Here is a 24,166-nt window from a genome sequence, read left to right on the forward strand (position 1 = left end):
CTTTAGCTTGGCTTGATGAATTACCCCAAAAAATAATCCCATATGACATTATGGAATGAAAGTAAGCATAGTATGCCAGCTTTTTGCTTTTTATATCCCCTATGTCTGACAAAATTCGCATTGCAAACAGAGATTTGTTAAGACGCTTCAGCAGTTCTGTGGTGTGCTCCTCCCAGTTGAATTTATCATCAAGCTGTAATCCCAAGAATTTAACACTGTCCACTTCTTCTATCTTCTTGTCATCGTATATACTCATGGGACACCCCTTACAAGTTGTGAACTGCATGTAGTTTGTTTTTTTTTCAAAGTTTAGTGACAAAGAGTTGGCTAGGAACCAGTGATTAATATCCACAAATATTTTATTAGCTGATCTTTCTATGACTACGATTGATTTGCTATTTATTGCAATGTTTGTATCATCGGCAAACAAAACGAACTTGGCATCTGGTAATGTTACTGATGAAAGGTCATTGTTATACACAAGAGGTGGCTCAAGAGGATCGTCCAAAAACTGCTTTCTCTACACCTGGAGGCCATTACCAGTTCATTAGAATACCATTCAGTTTTGAAAACACTCCGGCAACATTTCAGAGGTTGCTAGACAGTGTCTTGAGGGGTCTGAAACAATGGCAGTGTCTTATCTATTTGGATGACATTATAGTGTTTTCAAGTAGTATGGAGCAACATATACAGCGGTTAAGGGAAGTCTATATGAGGTTAAGACCAGCTCATTTGACATTGAGGCTGGAGAAGTGTCATTTCTCATTAGAAGAAGTAAAATATTTTGGTCATATTATCAGTAAGGTTGGAGTGCCAACAGATCTGAGGTTGGTACAGGCTGTAGGGGATTTTCGGGTACCAAAAACAATTAAGGAAGTGCAGTCATTCATTGGACTTTGCAATTTCTGTTGAAAGTTTGTGAAGGGTTTTGCTGATTTATCACAGCCGTTGACGCAATTGTTCTGGATGGGAGTGAGATTTGAGTGGACAGAAGAGTGTCAGAAAGTGTTTGACAAACTGAAAGAAGTTTTAACATCAAGCACGGTTCTTGTGTTTCCAGATTTTGAAAAGGAGTTTATACTAGCATTCCATGCTTCAAATCAAGCATTAGGGTGTGTTCTTAGTCAGGAAATTCATGGGAAAGAGAACATTCTGCAGCCTATGCACCTAGGCAGTTGAATGCAGCGGAGAGGAATTGCTCAACAAAAGAGAGGGAGATGCTTAGCATAATCTATGGAATCACTTATTTTAAATGTTATTTATATGGGAGAAGATTTCAGATCATGAAAGATCATGCTGCGTTGAAGTGGTTGTTGGGTTTGAAGGATCCGTCCACTAGACTTGCTAGATTTGCTGTGAGGCTTATTGAATTTGACTACAAGGTGGTGCACAAGCCTGGGAAGAAGCACGGTAATGCGGATGCACTAAGTAGGAAGGTGGCAAAAGTAGAAGTCATCAGTTATGACCTAGCGGTATGGCAATAATTACAGGATGCTGACAACAGTTGTAAATTGTATCAGACACAGCCACCGTTTAACGTGTACAGTGGTCTTCTGTGCAGGGAAATGAAGCTAGGGCCAAGAGTGGTAGTGCCAGCGAAGTTGAGGGATGAGGTTTTAAACGAAGCACATGATCACATGTTATCTGGTCATGGAGGGTGTAGAGAGACGAATAGGAGAGTGGCAGAGAGGTATTGGTGGAGAGGTAGGAAAGGAGATGTGGATCAGTATGTGAAGAATTGTATACCATGTGCACAGAGAGCAGATTTGAGTTGGAAACAGATACAGCTATAACGATTACCAGAAGCGACATGTTCATTTTCTTTGCTTGCCATACAAATACTGGTTTCTCCATATGAAGTAGTGTATGCAGGAAAAATGCCATCGCTGTTCGATTTAGTGAAGCTACAGAAAGAAAGGACTGGTGAATCTGTACGTCAGAGAACAATTCGGGATGTTTGGAAGTGGGTACAAAAGGTGAATACAAAGGCTTTGGAAAGGCAGGAAGATGCAGTAAAGTGGAAAGGAAGTTTACCACAGTATAAAAGGGGCAATGGGTAATGCTGTCCAGCCCCTATACACAAATATGGAAAATGAATAAGTCCCTCACGAGGTATCAAGGGCCATACCAAGTTGTTGAAACCACATCTCCTGTTAATGTTAAGCTTCACCTGCCAACTAGATCGACAATAATACACATTGGGCGGTTACGGCCATTTGAGGGTTGCCTGGATGTGATACCAGACATGTCAGAGGAAGGAAAGAGGAAGAAAGAGAGAGTGAAGAGAGGTGCTAAGCGGCTAAGCGCAGAGAAAACCAGGAAGATAAGGGTACAGCATGAAGTACCATATGCTTTGCGATCTAGAAAGTAGTAGAGTATTTGTAGCTTTCTTTCTCTTTGTTTTCATGTCACGTATCATTGGGTTAGCATAGAGTAATTGGACATTGTATTTTATATGTGTTTTTGAGTATTGGTAGCCTGCAAGGGGCAGCAGTCATTTTGATGAGGGAGGTAGGGTGATGGTGATCCCTGTCCTCAGGTCACTGAAAAGTGAAGTGTAGCATCTGACGTATGCGGAGTGCTGTTGTAAAAAAAAATTGAACGCAGTTCTGGAGAAATAGATGCATTGGAGTAAATTATATGGCAAAGCCTTAATAAGTGTGTGTTGAACGATGATTCCTGTTTAAATTTTTGGTTATTTTCAGTGCTGGGTCAGGAAAGACATGTTCATTTCACTAGTTCATATAATGTAAATTTAAGGATGAAAGTAGTCACACAATCGGTGTTGAGTTTGGTTCAAAAATAGTTAATGTTGGAGGAAAATCTGTGAAGCTACAAATATTGGACACATGCACTGTGCAGTTATTTTTAGCCAGAGGGGAAAGGAATAGATGTCCAAGGGAAATCGTGGAGCCAAAATTGAGCGTGCAACTGGTCGGGATGCATTGGATCTTCTCCACCTACGAGAATGGTAGTAGTAGCAAGCTGTTTTGAGCAGGGGGTATTTGCAGAAGCGAATTGTATAGAGCTCAAGGTGAGCTAAATTTTAAAAATTGTTCAAATGGCTCTGAGCACTATGGGACTTAACATCTGAGGTCATCAGTCCCCTAGAACTTAGAACTACTTAAACCTAACTAATCTAAGGACATCACACACATCCATGCCCGAGGCAGGATTTGAACCTGCGTCCATAGCGGTCTCGCGGTTCTGGACTGATGCGCCTAGAACCACTTGGCCACACTGGCCGGCAGTGAAATTTTAATCAATGGAACTAAGTGTAACATAATAGGATCAATGTTCCATCAGCCAGCGTCAATTTCAGGAGTCACGCAATTGAATGTTACACAGCTACAGCTGTACTGACCAGAAGCTACTTTAGAGTTTTTGCCAAAGCAGAATCTGACCTTTTTAAATCAAACTCTGGAGCCAGGTCTGTTGAGATCCATAAATCAGTTCATTTTAGAGCAGGAGTGGTGCATATCAGCCAAATAGCTTGTTCAACATGTCGCTCAGAATAGGGAAAGGCAACAGCAAATAATGATCATTTTGAGCACATCTGTCCCAAGTGACATCGCAGCCTTAACTTTGTTATGTGTTGTTTTCTTTCTGATCACGTGGAGAGCCAATTCCCGGAGGGATCTGAGGGTAGTCCAAGTCTCCATGGATTGGATACCAACGGCATGAGATGAGTAGGTAAGGGGTTGATCGAGCAGTGGTCATCCAAAATGGAGTTTTTACGTGCTTTGAAGCACTAGACCACATCTAAATTTTCTAATACTAAGTAAGTGTGTCATAAGTGACATTCAAAACCAGTTTAAGAGTTAGTTAAAGATGACCTGAGGACCGTGTCTATCTGAAGAGGGGAATAATGTAGTGGCACCAGCGTTTAGGATAGGCAAAGTTAGTTTTGTGCGATATTTGGAGCTCAAGTTGAAGCCTTGTGCAGGCTGGATTGCAGTAAATTATGTATACCAGCTGTTGTGAAGAAAAAAGGAGGCCACAGGGCATGGAACTGCCAGAGAGGGGCCACACAGAAGTTTCCACGGCGCAAGTCACAGGCAGAAGAGGGCCACTGCCCAACCTAAGTGTTATGCATACATGACCTGAAGTGGTGCGTTAGCGAAACAGGGGCATGCAGCCGAGTATAAATAGTGTTGTTTTCTAACAAGATTCATTCTAGTGTGGCAGCTCTGGACGGCAGTGCGTGTCACATTGGTTCGACCCTCTGAGGCCAATGCGGGGTGCGCAGCCAGCCAGCGGTGGGTCACTCTTTGGCTCACTACTGCAGGCAGTCGTCTCGGCTCCTGACACATGTGAGAGACTTCTGAGGTGAGGGCTGCAGATACGGACGCCGGATGGTGGGCACTTGTTGGTCACCACATTCTCAGTCGTGCCAGCGAGAAGGAGGATGCAGCTGGCTGCCTTCAGCTCACACCGAGCGGCACTGAGTTGGCAGGGATGCAGACCGCTGAGTCAACCACGGCATCCTGACAACGATGCACTCTGCTGGCATACAAGGCCGGCTCAACACAGCACATTGCATTGGGTCACTGGGGCAGTGGCCTCAGCGTTGCAGGTCCCTGTGACACAGACCGAGGTGAACGGAGCATTGTAGTGGAAACAAATAAATCATTTGTAAAGCTCGGCCGAGTTTTAATACAGCACCTCCTGCATCCATGCACTACATTTGGTGTCTTCATGCCACATTTGGTGTCTGATACCACAACAGTTTGCAGAGCACTGTGCAAGCAAGTGTATTGTGGAAAGTAATTGCCATTGTACTATATGTCAGAAACTTTCTTCCCATTCCAGTTTCATATGAAGCTTGCAAAGAATAACTGCTTAAATACCTTCAGGTACATTTTAATTAGTCTAATTTTGTCTTTACAGTCTCTGTAGGTGCTTTCTTATGTAGGGGACTAATGTATATTCTTCAATTAATAGTGATTATAGGAAAGGAAGATGTGAAAGCTTACAGAGGAATTCTGACATCCTCTCTACAGCACAGTCATTAGAGATGGAGCAGAAGCTCAGATTATGGAAGGATGGAGAGGGAAATTGGCATGCAATTTTTGAAAGTTACCATGTTACCAATTTCCTGGAGTGACTTAGAATTCTGGTTCTTGAAATTTTATAAGTAGCCTTTTGCTGGATACTTGGCATTTGTCTTCTGATGTATGCCAATTCAGGCTTTTTATCATTTCTATAATGCTCTTTCATGATTCAGACAAACATGCTGTCCTTCTTTGAATATGTAAAATAACCCAAGTAGCTCTGTTTGGTGTGGCTCCCACAGACAGCTTGATCAAGGGTTTTGTAAGCTGTCTCTTTTGTAGGCTAACTGCATTTTCCCTGTACTCTTCCAATGAACCAAAATTTTGCACTTGCTTTACCTACATTCAGTCTTTGTGATTGTTATATTTCATTTGCATGCAAATTATTAAACTGAGGTTTTGGGGTTACTATTAACATAAAATGAACACCAAGAGTCCCAGTACAACTCCCTGGGACACTCCTGATGATACTTTGCTCCTGTGGTGACCCTCCAGGCCACAAAAAACAAGCTACATTCTCCTCACCAACAGATTCTGAATTCAGTCATCAATATTGTTCAATATTCAATATGGTCTTACTTTTGTTGATAACTGTTGATGTGGTACCAAGTCAAATACTTTTTTGGAAATCAAGAAATACTGCATCCACCTGAGTGCCTTCATCCCTAATTATCAGGATATAATGTGACAAAATTTGAATTTTGTTTTGCATCACTGATATTTTTGGACTCCAAGTTGGTTGACAGGTAGCAAATCATTCAGTTGGAGTAACTTCACTATGTCTGAATTTAGAACACGTTCTAGGATTCTACAACAATTGAACATCAATGATCCTTTTAAATGACTTTTATGGGACATTGGCAAATTCTTCGAAGTCTGTGATGTGTGTCATGTACAGTAATGATTTTCAACTTCTTTTTTCCATACATTCAATTTCTCATCAACCTTTATTAATTATAGTAGCAATAACACATTACTACATAATCCATAGTGTTTCTTATTGCAGATGTTTAAATCATCACATTTTCATAAGCTGGCTGGTTAACTTAGCAGACAATTAGTGTTACTATTCCACATCTCTTTCCTCAAAAAGATGTTCACTAAATACCTCAAATGTTATTGCTTCTTCATCACACAGAAAAACCATTTTGTCCACGTTTCATGAATAATCTCCAGTACATGTCAAGATAGAAAAACCTCTAAGTATAACTTCATTATCAAATTTTTCAAAATACATATTACTTCTTACAAACAATCCCTAAACTATCATCATTGTTATTTTTGCATCATCAGTATCATTACTATCCTCATTATTCACCAGTAGTCCTGTCAGTATACATCATAATTTCATTTCATAATAATCCTCATTAGATCTTAACAGTTCACTGTGTTTCATCATATTTCTCATATAATTGCTATAGCATAAAAGTAGTATAAATATCCATTACATTATAACTACACCAAAGATGCCACATTTTTCTGCTTTACTGCCAGTTTACCTAACCACATGTTATACCTTTAAAGTATCTGCTCCCATTCTACGCGAAATTTATTTTATTTCTCTGTGGTGACTCTCAACCACAATAACATGAGCTCTGTTGTTTGAATTATATTCTATATGGCCAGTGGTATATGCTTCACTTCCTTTCATGGGTTTTCACATTTTTGTTCGTGATGTTATTGTCTATCATGAATAAATGTGTTCAAGGATTAAGCAGGTGTTGGTGATTTATGACTCCTTCATCACATGTCTAAGGGACTGGAATTGCCGCATTGGTGACCCCAGACTCATTTTATCTCTCAGATTTTTATTTCAGTGACTCTTTACTGCATAGTGCTGCATCTTATGAACAATAAGCCTACTGCCATTGAACTCATCACCTCCAGTATTCTTGCACCACATTCCTCCTTCAGACAGTGAAGCTCAAGTGTTTTACTCTCTACAAACTGCTGGTCAAATGGGACAAGGAGGCTTTCCTCTTCATGTGACACAACTGAGCTCTCTAATCTGACATAAACCCAGTGCTTATCTTCCAGGCTTATGTCACATCACACTGACCTCAGCACCACTCAAGTTCCACAACCTGCTGCTCATGAGTGTTTTAGACAGGGTCTCATTACTCAGTGTGAAACAAGTGTGTTTCATACTTCACCACTGACTTTCAGTGGCTATGAAACAGTGAACTGTTTTACTGAACATACCACACAAGAGACTGTGCATCCTCTGATCATGTATTCTACACATATTCTGCTGTTACCGACTATCACAGTCACAACTGTTCCATCTGTAATGGTCGACTGCACTCCCACACCTCCCACATTGCAGTATCCACCCACCCACCCACCCACCCCACACACACACACACACACACACACACACACACACACACACACACAGCAGCAGCAGCGGCAGCAGCAGCAGCAGCCTCAGCATCACATTACTCAGTGGGTTAACTCCACCCGTACACACTCCTGGTCACATCTGGCAACATTGGTTGTCCCTGCCACACCAGCCAACTGTGTTGATGCATCTAGTGTATTGTGTTCTGCATGTGGTCAACACCTTGCCAGTTCCGCATCGCTCATCATGCAGCTTTCATGCGTTCCAACTTAGCTTTCTCTCAAACAATAGGTGCTGATGGGCTGGTTTCTAAAATTTCTCCCCTGTCAAAATAAACCCTCAAACCTGCTTCACCCTAGCTAACAATATCTGTTCAGCCTTCATGGTATTGTGGATGGTGACTGGTCCTCCATCTGCCTCATCAGCCATCTTCGCGAACAGACAGACTCGATCAGTGATTTTTTTCTGTGACTGTTCACACACCACAAGTACTCTGTTTCAAAAACCACAATCATTGAGTGTTTATCACATTCTGCATCCGAGGTATTATATAACATCATTCATGGAGAGAACTTGGGATCACGGACCCTGACCCACTTCTGGTAACACATAACATGCATTGGTCAATGTAGAATTCATGCTGGACATTGCTCTATGGACTTTATGGCTTGTCAAACTTCTGCACAAGCTACAAATTTCAATTACTATCTCATGCCTCAGATACATTGGAGGATTACCTGTGCCTCACTGACCCAGCTTATGGCATTTTCAGCACTGGCATCCACTCTCCAACATGGGTGCCAATGAGGATGATAGGGTTGATACCAGTGACTGTATTTCAGATGGCAGGCAAAGGCCGTGCAATAATGAGTGCTCAACTTCAAAATGACATGAAGCCATCTGGCAGCAGCCTCTGTACACTACATGCACTGAGCACACAACGCCACTGCCTTTGGATGAAGTTTATTCTGACTGCATAGCAACATCCACTCAAATGCCAACAGATGGCATGCAAGCAGCATGGAATACATCACACCCTGTGTACCATTGTGCTGGTTTCACACCATGTTTGGTGATGCAACAAAAAGCTGCTGACCTCCATGCACATTCCCAAACTCTTCCTGTGGACAGGTTTATGTGCACTGGCCCATGCCCATTCCTTATTGTGCTCCAACAAGCAAGAGTCAGAGTATGCAATGTTTGTGCCACTCAATCATCTACATGTAGCAGACTGCACCTCAGACTGTAAATATCTGATTGATACTGCTGTAGAGGCCAGCATCATTCCTATCGCATTGGCCCCAGTTCCACACATCCCTGACCAACCTGACTTTCCATGCCATGAATGACTCAACCTTCAGGTTGCTACAGACATTCAAATGCATCTCAAGCTTGGTCTCATTTTACATGGACCTTCCACATTGCAGATATTGACAAAGCCATGTTAGACATTGATTTCCTTAAACATTTTGGATTTCTCATAACATTTAGGATGTAGCATTACTACACCATGGTTTTGGCTTCCTGATCCCAGGCCCATTCAGCCCTTCTTGCTCCTCTTCCCCCCTTAAAGTACACCCTCCTCAGCTGTCTTTCTGAACGCTTCTCTCTAATGGCTAAACTTAGCACTGTATTGGTCGAGCTTACACTTAAGTGCTCTGCTTCTCACACTTTATGAGCCCTCAATGACACTCTTCACCAATAGTTCAATTCAGTGTCCCCAAAACTGGCATGTGCTCATTTGACATTACATTAGATGTCCAATGCAGATTCAGTATACACAGATGATGCTTCATCAGCCACTCTCCACGCCTGCAGTGCCACCTTCTGCTCAAGTGTCTCAGGTCAGTGTCATTTTGCCTCCCAATTTTTCTGTATAGCGCAATCTGCCTTTTTGAACAGACAGTGTCGTTAATCAAGTGGACCCATATGACACCCTGGTAGCTAGTACTACTAATGGTACTAGTCACAAGATCAATATTACATTTGACACAAGGCTTGACACCTCAACGCAAAGATCTTCCCCATACTGAGGCTATAGGCAGTGAGCTGTTATATGCAGACATCATTCACCAATTAGATAGTAATTTGTCATTCCCCATTCACTTTGTTCAAAAGAAAGATGGATTATTGCGTGTCTGGCGGGATTACAGAGTCCTCAACACCCACACTATGATTGACAATAATCCAATCCCTCTATTCAACACTACTCTCAACTGCTTATTGGTGCACAAGTGTTTATCATGCTTTATTACTGGAGGGCCTATCAACAAATACCTATGTTCAAAGGTGACATTCCTACCACTGTCATAATCACCCTTTTGGAATGCTTGAATACCATCTCATTTTGTGTGGCCTCGAAAACACTACTCCGACATGTCAATAGTTTATTAATTCAATACTGTTTAACTTCCATTTGCATATGTATACCTGGATGACATTCTAATATTTTCATCCATTGTTCAGGAACCCTAACAGCACCTCACTGAAGTCATTCATGGACACACTTTGTAACAATGTTGTCGAAATCACATGTGGTAAATCCCAGTGCAGTATCAACAGTGTGACTTTCCTTGGCCATACCATATCAGCTGTAGTTATCTGATAAACACCCAGCCTCACTGAATTTATTCATAACCTCCCTCTACCCATGGACTATGATGAGCTGCATAGATTCCTAATCATTATTAACTTCTACTGTTGACATTTGCCCATGCTGCCTCCATATGAAATCCTCTCACCGACACTCTGATTGGAAAAAAAACACCTTTAGTGTGAGAAAAAAGCCATGGATAGATAAAATGCTTCAAGCTTTTGACAACTTTAAGTCTGCACTCACTTGAGCCGTACACTATCTGATCCGATACCCAATGCCCGCATCTCAAAAACCACCAAATGAGAGATACATCCATGGGTGTGGTGCTGCAACAGTAGGTCAGTGACACCACTGAACCTCTGAGATTCTCTTTCTAGAAACTCTCACACACCTAGTGTAAATGATCAATATTCGAATATGAATTCCTTTTTTGTAGGAAGTGGTCAAATACTTCTGTGAGGATATCAAGGCGTGTGAGTTCACCATCTGTACCAATCACAATCTACTTGCTGACACCATTTGCAGTTCTGGCAAGGAAAAACAACCCTACTCCCCATCCCACCCCCCCCCCCCACCCCCCCCCCCCACCCCCCACTCCCTCTTGTGCCACCTGCACCACACGGACCTAATCTGCCAGTATTCAATGAATTCTATATATGTGGCTCTGACAGTGTGGTTGCTGATTATCTGTCCAGGGTGACCATTATGACATCCCCTACCGCCATGGATGAATTGGCAAGCCTACAAACCAATGACACCAAGTTGGCAGACATGCTCAAAGCCATGAATTGCTCATTGACTCTCAAACCTCACCTCCTATCTGTTCCTCCCACTTCTATTGTGTATGACATCTTGACTGGTATCTTTATTCCAGTAGCACCCCCACCTCTTTGACAGGCAGTGTTTGCTTCACTTCACAACCTAGTCCACTGCGGCATCAAAGCCACTACCAAATTGGTCACTGAACAATTCCTCTGTCTGGGGGTCAATAGTGACTGCTGCAAATGGAAGCATGCTTGTTTCCCTTGCAAGCAGAGTAAAGTCAGCATCCATATACTACGCCCCCTAGGAACATTTGCGAATCCAAAAGGATGCCTGCATCAAATACCCATCAATATCATTGGCCCACTGCCTCTCTCTGATGGCTGATGGTATACTTTCACTAGACGACTGAGTTACGAGGTGGGTCAAAGCTAACCAACTAACTGATATCACAGCTAACACAATCACCCATGCTTTTGTCAATGGAGGACCAACTGAAGTAAGAATTCTAGTTGCTCCTCCATTACTACTGACCAGGGCCACCAATTTGAGTCCTCGTTGTTTACCAAACTTTGTGAACTCTATAGTGTTGACAAAATTCCACACCACGGCCTATCACCTACAGAGCATGGCCTCACAGAGCATTGGTGACATGTTACCGACAAATCCAATGCTGTACTAAAATGAGCATACTCAGTTGAAAATGGTCATAATGTCCTGAAATTGGTCATACTTCTTAAAAATATCTATCTTTAATTACAGTCAAGATCAACAATCTTTAAAAGTATAATTGATCATTATAATTTCTAATATTTGTCAATCTAAAACTCACTTGTAAGGCATTTGCAAAAGTCATCTTACTGATGACTCCATGAACAAAAAGTAAAACAAAATTTGCTTATTGTAGCTTATTTTCCAGTTGGACTTTACAGGACAAAACATATTTGGTACTGACCGTAATCTTTAAACATACATTTTTTCTGTTAGCAGGTCATAAATTTTATCTGATCAGAATATTACTCCAAAATAGTAGATAGACTTACACATCTTATTGAGGGAAAATAACTGAATATGTTCACTAGAAACAAAACCAGCCTCCGTTTGTCACCATGTTTTGCATTCAGTGGCTGAATTGCAGACCTATTTCACTAATGTCAATTTACAGTAGGGTTTTGAAACATATTCTGTGTTTGAACATAATGAATTATCTCAAAGAAAATGATTTATTGACTAATAGTCGGCATGGATTTAGGAAAAATTTTTCTTGTGAAGCACAACTAGCTCTCTATTCTCATGATGTAACGAGTGCTATTGACACGGGTTGTCAAATTGATTCCATATTTTCAGATTTCCAGAAGGCTTTTTGACACTGTTCCTCACAAGGGTCTTCTAATCAAACTGTGTGCCTATAGGGTATCATTTCAATTGTGCAACTGTTTTCATGAGTTCTTGATCCATACATCATAGTTCATAGTAATTGACAAAAAGTCATTGAGTAAAATGGAAGTAATATCTGGCATTCCCCAAGGAAGTGTTATAGGCCCTCTGCAGTTCCTGATCTACATAAAAGACATAGGAGACTACATAAAAGACATAGGAGACAATCTGAACAGCCCACTTAGATTGTTTGCAGAGGATGCTGTCATTTACTGTCTTTTAAAGTCATCAAACAGTTAAAACCAAATGCAAAATGATTTAGACAAGAAATCTGTACAGTGCAAAAAGTGACAATTGACCTGAAATAATGTAAAGTGTAAAGTTATCCCCTTGAATACTAAAAGAAATCCGTTAAATTTCAGTTACTTGACAAAGCAAACAAATCTAAAGGTCATAAAAATACAACAAAATACTTGGGGATCACAGTTACAAATAACTTCACTTGGAAAATATTCTGTTGGCTCCTACCTGCATAACGAGAATGGTCATCATGATAAAATAAGAAAAATCAGAGCTTGCATAGAAAGATTTAAGTGCTTGTTTTTCCTGTGCACTGTTTGAGAGTGAAACCACAGAGAAATAGTTCAAAGGTGGTTCAATGAACCCTCTGCCATGCACATAATTGTGAATTGTAGAGTAATCATGTAGATGTAGATGTAAGATTCCTCCACAGACAACTTCATAACTCGATTTATTTCATGATTTGTGAATTGTTTCAGTGATGGAATGTTTATCTCGTCTCATTATTTGACTACTTAAAATTGGTTTTGAATATTATGAAATGTTCAAATATAAATTTGCTTTTAACTTCATAGGTCCAAAAGCTGTTAGATAATCTCATGGACTTGCGTTCACAACTAGCTGACACCACAAAAAAATTGGAACAAACGAAGCTAAACATTATTTATACACAAAAGCAACATGCTGCTCAAACCAAGAAAGTTGAAAAGCAACGAGATATTACTGAGAAACAGAGAGAAGTTACCAAAGGGCTGCAAGATAATTGTGATGAAATAATGAGTGAAGCAACACCATTTCTTGAAGGTATTTTATCATCATGAATGTGATAATACAGTCGCTAAATAAATAAATGAAATAAATAAATAAATCAGATTTCAAATTTTAAAGGATTTATCTCACTTTCATTGCTATTTAATTTTTATTTTGGGTAAATGTTCCAAATGTCCTTTAGCACATGTAGATGCACTCATCTGCAAAGAGTCAAAATATGTTTCTACATGTTTACATCTTTTTCATTTACATTATGTTATTTACATACAAATGTCTTGTATTACATTGATTCACACAGAAAGCTTTTATGATTACACACAAAGATAAAAAGCTATTTAGTGATAAATGTATTTGCAGATTTAATAATTGTAAAACTAAAATATTGCTTAAAGATGTAGCTTGCTTTATCAAGTAAGAAAGAGTAGAATTTTTTGTTGTAAAATATAAACTAAATGTGTGATATAATGTAAGGAATGTTCGAATGAAAGGTACTAAATGTCATAACAACTTAACCAGCTGAAATTTGCATATGCCACTTTGGGATAATATAATGAGACATCTAGTGACACAACTGTAGCATAATCACTTCCCACAAAAAACTTTCCCTCAGCAGGCAAGGTAAACCTCACCAATTTTTTTGTTGTCTGAGATCTGATACTCAACAAATTCCTTGAGCATAGGAAACTCATTAACAGTGAGATGTACTGTGAGACACACTGTAGCCTAGAGTCCATCAAGAGCAAATGGCCTGGGATGCTCATGGAGGGAGTTAGTCTGTTGCACCAAACATGCATCCACATTACTTTAAGGTCACACTTGGCTGCACTGTAACTGAGCTTAGCAGTGTTTTCCGATTCCAGTTGGTTGAAAATATGTACATATAGGCCATACAAATCACATTTCGTAGGATAGCAATGAATTATGTGTAAATCATTTATTCCTGGTAGTTAATTTTAAAAGAAGGTAAAAAACTGCAACTACTTCCACTACTACAAAGCTACACTAAAGCCTCTAACCAATTACCCAGTCTGCAGTAATCTACTACAAACACTATAGAAGTTGTTCTCTCTTTGATCATTTACTTTGGTACATTTAGCCCATAGATGGTTGAATAGTAGAGAGGACTGGAATAGTGGTGAGTTCAGAGCCAGAGTCTACCAGGAAATGTTAGCTGCATGCTGGTCTTGTAAACAGAGCCAGCGACTGCTGATGGCAGACAATGGGACCAAACTCATTTGGCTCACACTGGTTGTTCTGCAATGCACTTTAGCAGCGTTGTGACCTCTGATGCCTAGTGAAGGTTATGGATGATGTTTGGGTATATGGAAGGAGAACGCACATATGTGCGGCTGTGCCAAGGTGTCCATGGAACCAACAGTTGTGTGCAGTCTGTTGGCCACTGTACATACTCTGAGAGGTAGGCAGTGCATGGGGGTTTGTTGTCAGCTGGTTGTGATGTGTCTGGCTGCTAGAGGGCAGTGCCCCTGTTGGCCACTGCCAGCTAAAATTGGATTCATCAACTGAATGTTCAGAATGGTAGCACACGTTGCTGTAGGAGGACTAAGGCATTGCTTTGTGCTCATATACTAGTACTGAGCTCATGTTCTCTGGATATAAAACACTCATGTTCTTTTGTCAAAGAAAACTCAATCAGGTCTGTGGAAGGTTGCATTGAATGTTGCTACGGGGCACTATCCTGTGCAAAATTACTGTTGGGAAGTTGTTTCTAGTGACTGACACTCACTTTTTTGTACTTGAGTGATTTCATAGAGTTTTGTGTACTATTCAATTGTGGGAAATGTGGTCAAAATTGGCAAAATGCCCCAATAGCTTCTGATGCAGTTCAGTATCCATTGTCTCATTGATAAACTGTGTGGTGTGTTTTATGGGACAAACAAACTTGTCAAGGGTCACATGTAGCAGTGAGTACAGATGATACTGAAGTACAGAAGCCATAAATTGTTTATCAGCTGTTCTACACAGATTATAAACATAGCATGAGATACAAAAGTAACAGTGGACTAGACGGCAAAGACTATTCTTTCCAAAGAGGCACACTTGATCGTGTGTGTCAATACTGGTGGTCAGATTATATTAGATTAGATCCTGTTTCTGTTCCATTGACCCAAAAATGAGATGATTCTTGTGGATGTGGAACATGTCAGAAAATATAACATAAAAAACATAAAACACTACCCTGATCATTTGTCAGGAGATTGTCAAAATAGGTGAATACACCACAGTAAGCTGGAACTGCTAATATTTACTGGATAAATACAGTGTCAGAACAAAACATAGTTATGCACTTTTAGTAAATTTATCATACATAAAATACCTAATCTTGACTGTTGTGACCAAGAACTGTCAAAACTGTAATCTAACAGATACTTTTACTTAAGCTGTCTAACAGTCCCTGTTAAGATATTCATCTATAGAGTAGCAGGAGTTGCCTATCCATCTTGAACTCTGTTTAAACCATGCTTTATCAGAAACCAACTTCTTAATGGTTGCTGGAAATTTATTGAAAATGTGTGTTCTTGAATACTGGACCATTTTTTGGACCAAGGTAAATTATTTTAAGTCCTTATGAAGATAGTTCTTTTTCCTAGTGTTGATACTATGTATTGAGCTATTGGTTGGAAACAGAGACACATTACTTGCAAAAATTTCATTAAGGAATAAATATACTGAGAAACAATGTTTAGACTACAAAGTTCCTTGAACAGGTTTCAACAAAATGTTCTTGAATTTATACCCCAAATGATTCTTATTACACCCTTTTGCATGCTAAAAACTTTTGCTTCATTTGATGAGTTATCCCAGAATATGATCCTGTGTGTCATAATAGAACAAAAGTAAGCAAAATATGCAAGTTTTTTAATATTTGTATCTCCTACATATGACATCATTCTCACTGCAAATACAGACTTGTTTAGGTGCTTCAGCAATTCTGTGGTTTACCCTTCCCAGCTGAATTTATTGTCGAGTTGTAATCCCAGAAATTTAACTCTGTCAATCTCTTCGATCTGCATGTCTTCATATGTTATACACATGCTGGAAGGAAATCTCTTACAGGTTCTTAACTGCATATAGTGGGTCTTTTCAAAGTTTACTGACGGTTAATTAGCTTTAAACAATTTATTAATGTCACTGAAAATTTGATTAACAGTCATTTCTAAATCTGTACTTGACTTGCTTATTACTACACTGTTTGCATCATCTGCAAACAAAACAAACTTAGCTTCTGGTGATGTAACAGATGAGAGGTCACTAATGTACACAAGAAAGAGCAATGGACCCAACATGGAACAGAACATTAAGGAACACCACATGTGATTAGCACCACACCCACACGTGATTAACTCCCAGTCAGATGAAGACTGACTCCTTCCCAACCCCCCCCCCCCTTCCCCCCCCCTTCCCCCCCCCCCCCCTCGTGTATTTCGCAACACCCTTTTTTCTGGTTAGTTACGTAGGACTCAAGCCATTTTGCAGCACTGCCACTGACATCATAATTTCACTGAGCTACTTTTCATTACTGTAGAGTTTAGAAGCGTTGGGATGTCTACTTTGTTTACTGAGTACACAAGAGTAAAAATACAAAGTACATGGCAGTAGACAGACAAATATAATAAATAGTCATCTGCTATGATATATCAACAAAAAATATTCATACATTTTGATTTCCATTGCCTTCCAAATTTCATTATGCAGCTGCACACAAAATATTCCATTTTCATACAATTCCATAAACTGTCCAGTATGGCACAAACCTGGTCGTCCATGGCTGTGTGTGGATGAATTATTGTGCCAGAAAACACCCAGAAAGGATGAATATTTTGAATTATTATTTTCTTTTAACATGGGTGCACAGCTACTACAAATCTTTTAAATGATGTCATCTTGCTTTCAGCTGTAAGTGTTTTCTTTTATGATTGCAATTTTTGTGTAAGCCATTTTCAAACCCCCAAAAACAAATTATACAATGTAATGACAATAATGTAAACTGGAATTAATAGTATGAGCAACCAATTCTGTGTTTGTTGACTTCATATACGAGGGTAGGAACTTAAATAGTGGCAACTATTTATTCACAACCAATACAAAAGAGTTACATGTTTGCACCTGTTACTGTCCTTCAAAGTAGTCACCAGCATTGTGTAGAACCCGTTGCCAGGGATGTGGAAGGCATAGTATACCATTAGCAAAGCTTTTTCTGTTGATGGTGCGAATGGAGCCATCTAATGCGTATCGAATCTCTGGAACAGTTCTGAAGGAAATGGCCTGAAGTGGGTCCTTCATCTTTGGAATCAAATCATAGTGACAAGGACTTAAGTCTGGGGAGTATGGTGGATGGTACAGTACTTCCCAGTCCAATCGACTGAACAGAGCACCCACAGCTTGCGCTGTATGCGGCCGTGCATTGTCATGCAAAATGATGGGAGGGTTGTGCAGAAAGTGTCCCTGCTTCTTTCACAAAGCTGGTCGAAGGTGATGTTCCAAAAATGAACAGTAATACTGTGCACTGATGGCCTGCCATGGAGGAATGTAATGTGTTAGGATAATGCCATCACAGTTGTACATGAGAATCACCATAACTTCAGACCGCTACTTTCACACCATCAACATAACAGGCTCTGATAATGGTATACTACACCTTACACATCACTGGCAATGGGTTCTACACAATCTAGGTGACTACTTTGAAGGACAGTAACAGGTGCAAACATGTAACTCTTTTGTAATGGTTGTGAACAAATAGTTGCCACTATTTAAGTTCCAACCCTTGTACTTTCAAGATTTTGAATTATAAGATTATGTTAGGCAGAGATTACAATATAACATGCTCACCAGAGAACGACAAATCAGTGATATTTGTCAATATTCCATTTCATGTACTGCAGTGGATTGGATATATTATGATAGGCTGACACTACAAGTATGCATTTACAGAACATCAGACTTCAAGAAGAATATAATAATTCCAATCCCAAAGAAAGCAGGTGTTGACAGATGTGAAAATTACCGAACAATCAGTTTAATAAGCCACAGCTGCAAAATACTAACACGAATTCTTTACAGACGAATGGAAAAACTAGTAGAAGCCAACCTCGGGGAAGATCAGTTTGGATTCCGTAGAAACACTGGAACACGTGAGGCAATACTGACCTTACGACTTATCTTAGAAGAAAGATTAAGGAAAGGCAAACCTACTTTTCTAGCATTTGTAGACTTAGAGAAAGCTTTTGACAATGTTGACTGGAATACTCTCTTTCAAATTCTGAAGGTGGCAGGGGTAAAATACAGGGAGCGAAAGGCTATTTACAATTTGTACAGAAACCAGATGGCAGTTATAAGAGTCGAGGGACATGAAAGGGAAGCAGTGGTTGGGAAGGGAGTAAGACAGGGTTGTAGCCTCTCCCCGATGTTGTTCAATCTGTATATTGAGCAAGCAGTAAAGGAAACAAAAGAAAAATTCGGGGTAGGTATTAAAATTCATGGAGAAGAAATAAAAACTTTGAGGTTCGCCGATGACATTGTAATTCTGTCAGAGACAGCAAAGGACTTGGAAGAGCAGTTGAATGGAATGGACAGTGTCTTGAAAGGAGGATATAAGATGAACATCAACAAAAGCAAAACAAGGATAATGGAATGTAGTCTAATTAAGTCGGGTGATGCTGAGGGAATTAGATTAGGAAATGAGGCACTTAAAGTAGTAAAGGAGTTTTGCTATTTGGGGAGCAAAATAACTGATGATGGTCGAAGTAGAGAGGATATAAAATGTAGGCTGGCAATGGCAAGGAAAGCGTTTCTGAAGAAGAGAAATTTGTTAACATCCAGTATTGATTTAAGTGTCAGGAAGTCATTTCTGAAAGTATTTGTATGGAGTGTAGCCATGTATGGAAGTGAAACATGGACGATAAATAGTTTGGACAAGAAGAGAATAGAAGCTTTCGAAATGTGGTGCTACAGAAGAATGCTGAAGATTAGATGGGTAGATCACATAACTAAGAGGAAGTATTGAATGGGATTGGGGAGAAGAGAAGTTTGTGGCACAACTTGACCAGAAGAAGGGATCGGTTGGTAGGACATGTTCTGAGGCATCAAGGGATCACCAATTTAGTATTGGAGGGCAGCGTGGAGGGTAAAAATCGTAGAGGGAGACCAAGAGATGAATACACTAAGCAGATTCAGAAGGATGTAGGTTGCAATAGGTACTGGGAGATGAAAAAGCTTGCACAGGATAGAGTAGCATGGAGAGCTGCATCAAACCAGTCTCAGGACTGAAGACCACAACAACAACAACATAGAGTAAGTGTCTAAAACAATCAACAAAATTTTTGTTTTTGAGGTCTATTCATTCATTATGTATTGTGGTTGTTCATTGAAGAAGCTATAAATTTCAATTTCTTCTGGAATCTCCATTAGTCTGCCTTTCCATACTCTATGTAAATGTAAATTCTAGATGCAGCTGGTATTATGATTGCAGTTTCATAGATTTGCACTAAATGAAGATTTGCAGTTCTCATTTATTTTTGTTTGCTGTCTGAACTGGATGGAGAAATCAGTTTGCCCCACATCAAAATTGTCACATTCATCACATTTTTTAATTTATTTTGTTTTTTATTTATTTTTTTTATTTTTAGACTCCTGGTTGTGTAAATGGTTTTGTTTTGTGGGAGATGTGTCTGACTAATACCCCTACTTCATTGTTTATGCGGAACCCGATTTGTACATTAGTTTTACAGAAATTATCAGCTGTTCTGTCTGATATGGCACCATGTTAAGGTAAAGCAATGCATTTCTTTTTTTCTGACTGTATTTCTTTTTTTTCTGATTCTGCTTTTGTTGTTAGTGTTATTTCTTTATCTGTATTGTTACTTTTGTTGTGTCATTTTGTAGCATACATTTTGTCTGCCATAGTAGTATCACATAATGTAACTGGGCAGATAAAATATCTACTCACCAAGCGGCACCTGTTATACCTATTATTTCTTGCTGCATGTTTCAGTATACATAACTGCTTGGTAATTTTGTTTTCTTCTAATGGCTGTTTAATGATTCTATTGGTCATGCCATGAGAAAAGGCTTTCTTATGCATTTCTGAGTGGTAAATAATGCTGTCGCTTATGACATCAGTCCAGGTTCTATTCCAAAGCATTCCAAATTTGTGGCTGTCGTTATCATTTCTTATCACCAAATTTAAAAAATTAATGTTCCATAGTGAAAACAATTTTTGGATGTACATTTTTAAATTGTGAAAGTATGCTTTCGATTTCAGCAACTGTGTTATTAAAGAGAACCACAGTATCATCTACATACCTCTTCTAATATTAAATCTTACTAGTCATATAAACATTTTTTTCGAAGAAATGTTTTTGTATGTGATTTACAAAAAATGAGATCAAGTGCAGCAACTCAACAATTTCATCAGTGTCAGCTATTCCAGTTTTTTGTGTTTGAGGTCATCCTTTTTTAAAGTGTCAATGGTTTCAATTATCAGCACGTTAGGGAATAGAGTGACTAGATCACAGGAGACAAATTTTGTTTCTATAGGTATAGGTACAGCTTTAGTCTGGGTAGCTACATCAGTGGCATTTTTAACTGTGTAGTCTGTTTCAAATCTGTAATATTTTTTTAATTTTTTATTAGACTGTTAAGTTTCTTACTAATTCTCTATTCAGGACTATTAACTATCTCGATGGAGACAAATCTGAGACTGACAGAATGAAACATCACAGGAAATACTCCAGAAATATGTTACATAGGCCAAAGTAGGCCACTCAGTTAACCCAGACCCAATGCTACGTAATGTAGGTAGATGCGTTAGCTACTAATGACATAGCACTCAGCTTGGCATGTGGCAAGCATGTCAGAAGTAGCCAGATGATCAATGAATTAACCTGATGACTATACTGTTTACAAACTGACTGTCTCTTACCACAGACTCATTTATTAGTACTCTCTGAGCTGTACTACAGACTGACTCATACAACTGATGGATAAATATTGGCCTGGACATTGGTTAAGTGGTAGCTTAAATAATTTATGGTGATAAATGCTCCAGTTGACTTAATTAAACACTATTATTATAAAATACATCAGTGTCAGATGATTGCAATAATTTTCTATTTAATTACAATGTTCTAAGCATCCCATCCCTATTCATTCAAGAAACAATCCTATTCACCAGGGAATACCTCTCAAGAACAGGCAAATTAATCCAAAACAATGATATACACGCTCATTATACCAGAGAGCAATCTAATATCCATAAAATTTTTTCAAGGACATCATCATACCAAAAATACATAACTCATCTGGGCATCGTATTACACAATAAAATTCCAGAACAAATAAAAACTGCTCCAGATCCAATATTTAAAAATAAACTAAAGGCATTTCTGACAAAGCACTATTTCTATTCAGTACAAGAATTCCTGGAAATGAAAAATTATAAAGTTCCTTTGTAAATACTGTGACTAGAGTAAAACATTCTGTAGGCAAAATAATAACCTAATTTCTACTATACACAACTATGTTTCAGTTTCACTTCCCCAAATTTTTTAACTCGCTTTTTGAATGTACAAGTACACATTCTATTAGTATTAAAACTTAATTGTCTGTGAAATCTCAATGTTAATTTCATGTTTAATGTAGTTTTTAAATGACATTGTCCTTCTCTTGTGTTTCCAGTTGACATTTTCACTATTCTGTAATCTCAGTGATTATTTGTGTAAATTTAAAGTAGCACTACATTGCCTACATGTTTCTGTTGTGTTTCCAGTTGACATTTTCACTATTTTGTAATCTCAGTGATTATTTGTGTAAATTTAAAGTAGCACTACATTGCCTATATGTTTCTTAGTTCCCCATGTAAATTGTTTGTATTCTCTGTATGTGAAGTTACTATATTCATCAATGAACAATTTTGTGTACATTTTTTTTAAATGGCAGTCCATTGCCTATTTTTTTCTCCAAACTACATATTTGTTAAGAAAAATGACTTGTCCTATATCATGTGTACTTTGTACAATATGTGATCCACAGGATAAATAAATAAATACAAATACAAATACAAATACAAATTTGACATCAGATTTACATTCTACTTAATTACTTCAAAACATCTAGTTTTACAAATTTTTGCTACAAACCATACCAAGACCTTGCAATTTCTATGAAAAACAGGGCAAACAGTATTTCCTGATATCATTCATCATTAATATAATATCAATAATTCTTTTTAATGATTTATGACTAATGAACATCAAAAGACAATTAACCCAACTCATCTACTTTCACAACACATATTAGTGAAGCTGACAAAATTTTCAGTTATGAAATTTGAATTATGCAACTATCATTAAATTATTACTTTTACTCTTAAAATAGATTCATAAAGTTATAATATTCCTATTTAGGGTAATCTCATCAATAACACAAATTTACAAATTAAGAGTATGGTCCTAATATAGTTTCTTTTGGGTTAGTGTTATATTTAATTCCATTCACACACTGTACCCTTAAGAGTTGTTAGATAGTCTTAACAAAACAGCAAACATAAATTTGAGAAGAGTTTATGTAATGTGGGCATAGGTAAGGGAAGATAGGTCCATAAATTTCTACTCAAAGTGTCATAAAAAGAAGAATGGAGAGGGACATATCATGAAAAGAAAACACAAGGTTGGGAACAGCATCCTACTCCACCTCAGAGACCCCTTCTCTGTGAGGAGCTATTGTACAAATAACAGAATATCACACATGCTTATTGCTGTCACAATGTGGAGCAACATAAAGATATTTTGCTCTGATAGAATGACACTCTATAGGGCTAGTATGTCCTGTCTAAATAACTCTTATACAAATAATCTTTACAGCTTTTCAGATAATTCACTTTGTTCTAAAAAAGTGACAATATCTTTTATAATGTATCTAACAAAATACTAACCATTAAATAACCAGAACAGCCAATATAGTGGAGATGAAACTTAATTTGGAAAACAGGTAAGAAATATGTTCTATGATTTCAAACACGCAAATGAACAGAAGTATATTTAATTTTCTAGCTGTCATAATGATGGCAGCATATATATTTTTGGCTACCATATTTTATATGGAAGATATTGCCTGCTGAAGATAATTTTGTGCAACTGCTTCCTTACTTCTATGTATGTTTGTGCAGTTGTTACTAACCCTATATTGTTTCCAGATGCAAATGAAAAATTGAATGCACTAAAACCATCTGACATGACAAATCTGAAAGGAATGAAGCAACCCCCAGATGGAGTAAGAGTGGTCATGACTGCAGTTTGTCTATTGAAAGATGTGAAACCTGACAGAATTACTGATCCAGCTTCTGGAAAGAAAGTATGTCACTGCAAAAATCTATTAAGATTATGACTTTTCTTGCTATTTCTACTTACACTATTATTGTGCACATATTACTCATTGAAACCATAATAATCTGATTTTTATATTTTTAGTAATTAGTTTATCAACAAAAATAAGCAGCTTTTGAAAACATAATGTAATTGGATTAATAAAAAAACCTACTCACCAAGTGGCAGCTGGAGAACACACATATGAAGATATTAAAATTTGTAAGTTTCTGGAGCCAGTGGATTCTTGTTCTGGCAGAAGGTGTGAAGGGAAAGGAAGAGGGGAGAAGGAAAATGACTGGTGAAGTGTAGGAAATGAGGAGAGATGGAAAAGTTGCCCAGAACCTCATGTCACATGAGACTTACCAGACAGGACAAGAAGGAACGACTGATTGTTGGAGACTGCACCATGTGAGATGGAAGATAGGGTAATATGCAAGACAGAGTTTACTGTCAAAATATCATACATGATTTAATAGGAGCAGAAAGCCAAGTGCAATGCATGTGATAGAGGTGGCAGGAGGGGAACTGACAGGTCAAAAATTGAAAGGTATAGAAAACCAGAAGTGAGTGAAGATAGGTA

General features: G+C 38.5%; 1 protein-coding gene across 1 annotated transcript in view; it reads left to right on the forward strand.

The window, feature by feature from the left end:
• LOC126482097 (dynein axonemal heavy chain 7-like) overlaps positions 1 to 24,166 on the forward strand; it is a 482,833-nt gene that overhangs the window by 76,733 nt on the left and 381,934 nt on the right. Inside the window, exons 5-6 of the mRNA XM_050106073.1 lie at positions 13,006 to 13,234; positions 23,415 to 23,572. Of these exons, the coding sequence (XP_049962030.1) occupies positions 13,006 to 13,234; positions 23,415 to 23,572 (387 nt within the window). The remainder of the gene's footprint in view (positions 1 to 13,005; positions 13,235 to 23,414; positions 23,573 to 24,166) is intronic.

Source organism: Schistocerca serialis, chromosome 5 (assembly GCF_023864345.2).
Source record: "Schistocerca serialis cubense isolate TAMUIC-IGC-003099 chromosome 5, iqSchSeri2.2, whole genome shotgun sequence".
Taxonomy (NCBI): domain Eukaryota; kingdom Metazoa; phylum Arthropoda; class Insecta; order Orthoptera; family Acrididae; genus Schistocerca; species Schistocerca serialis.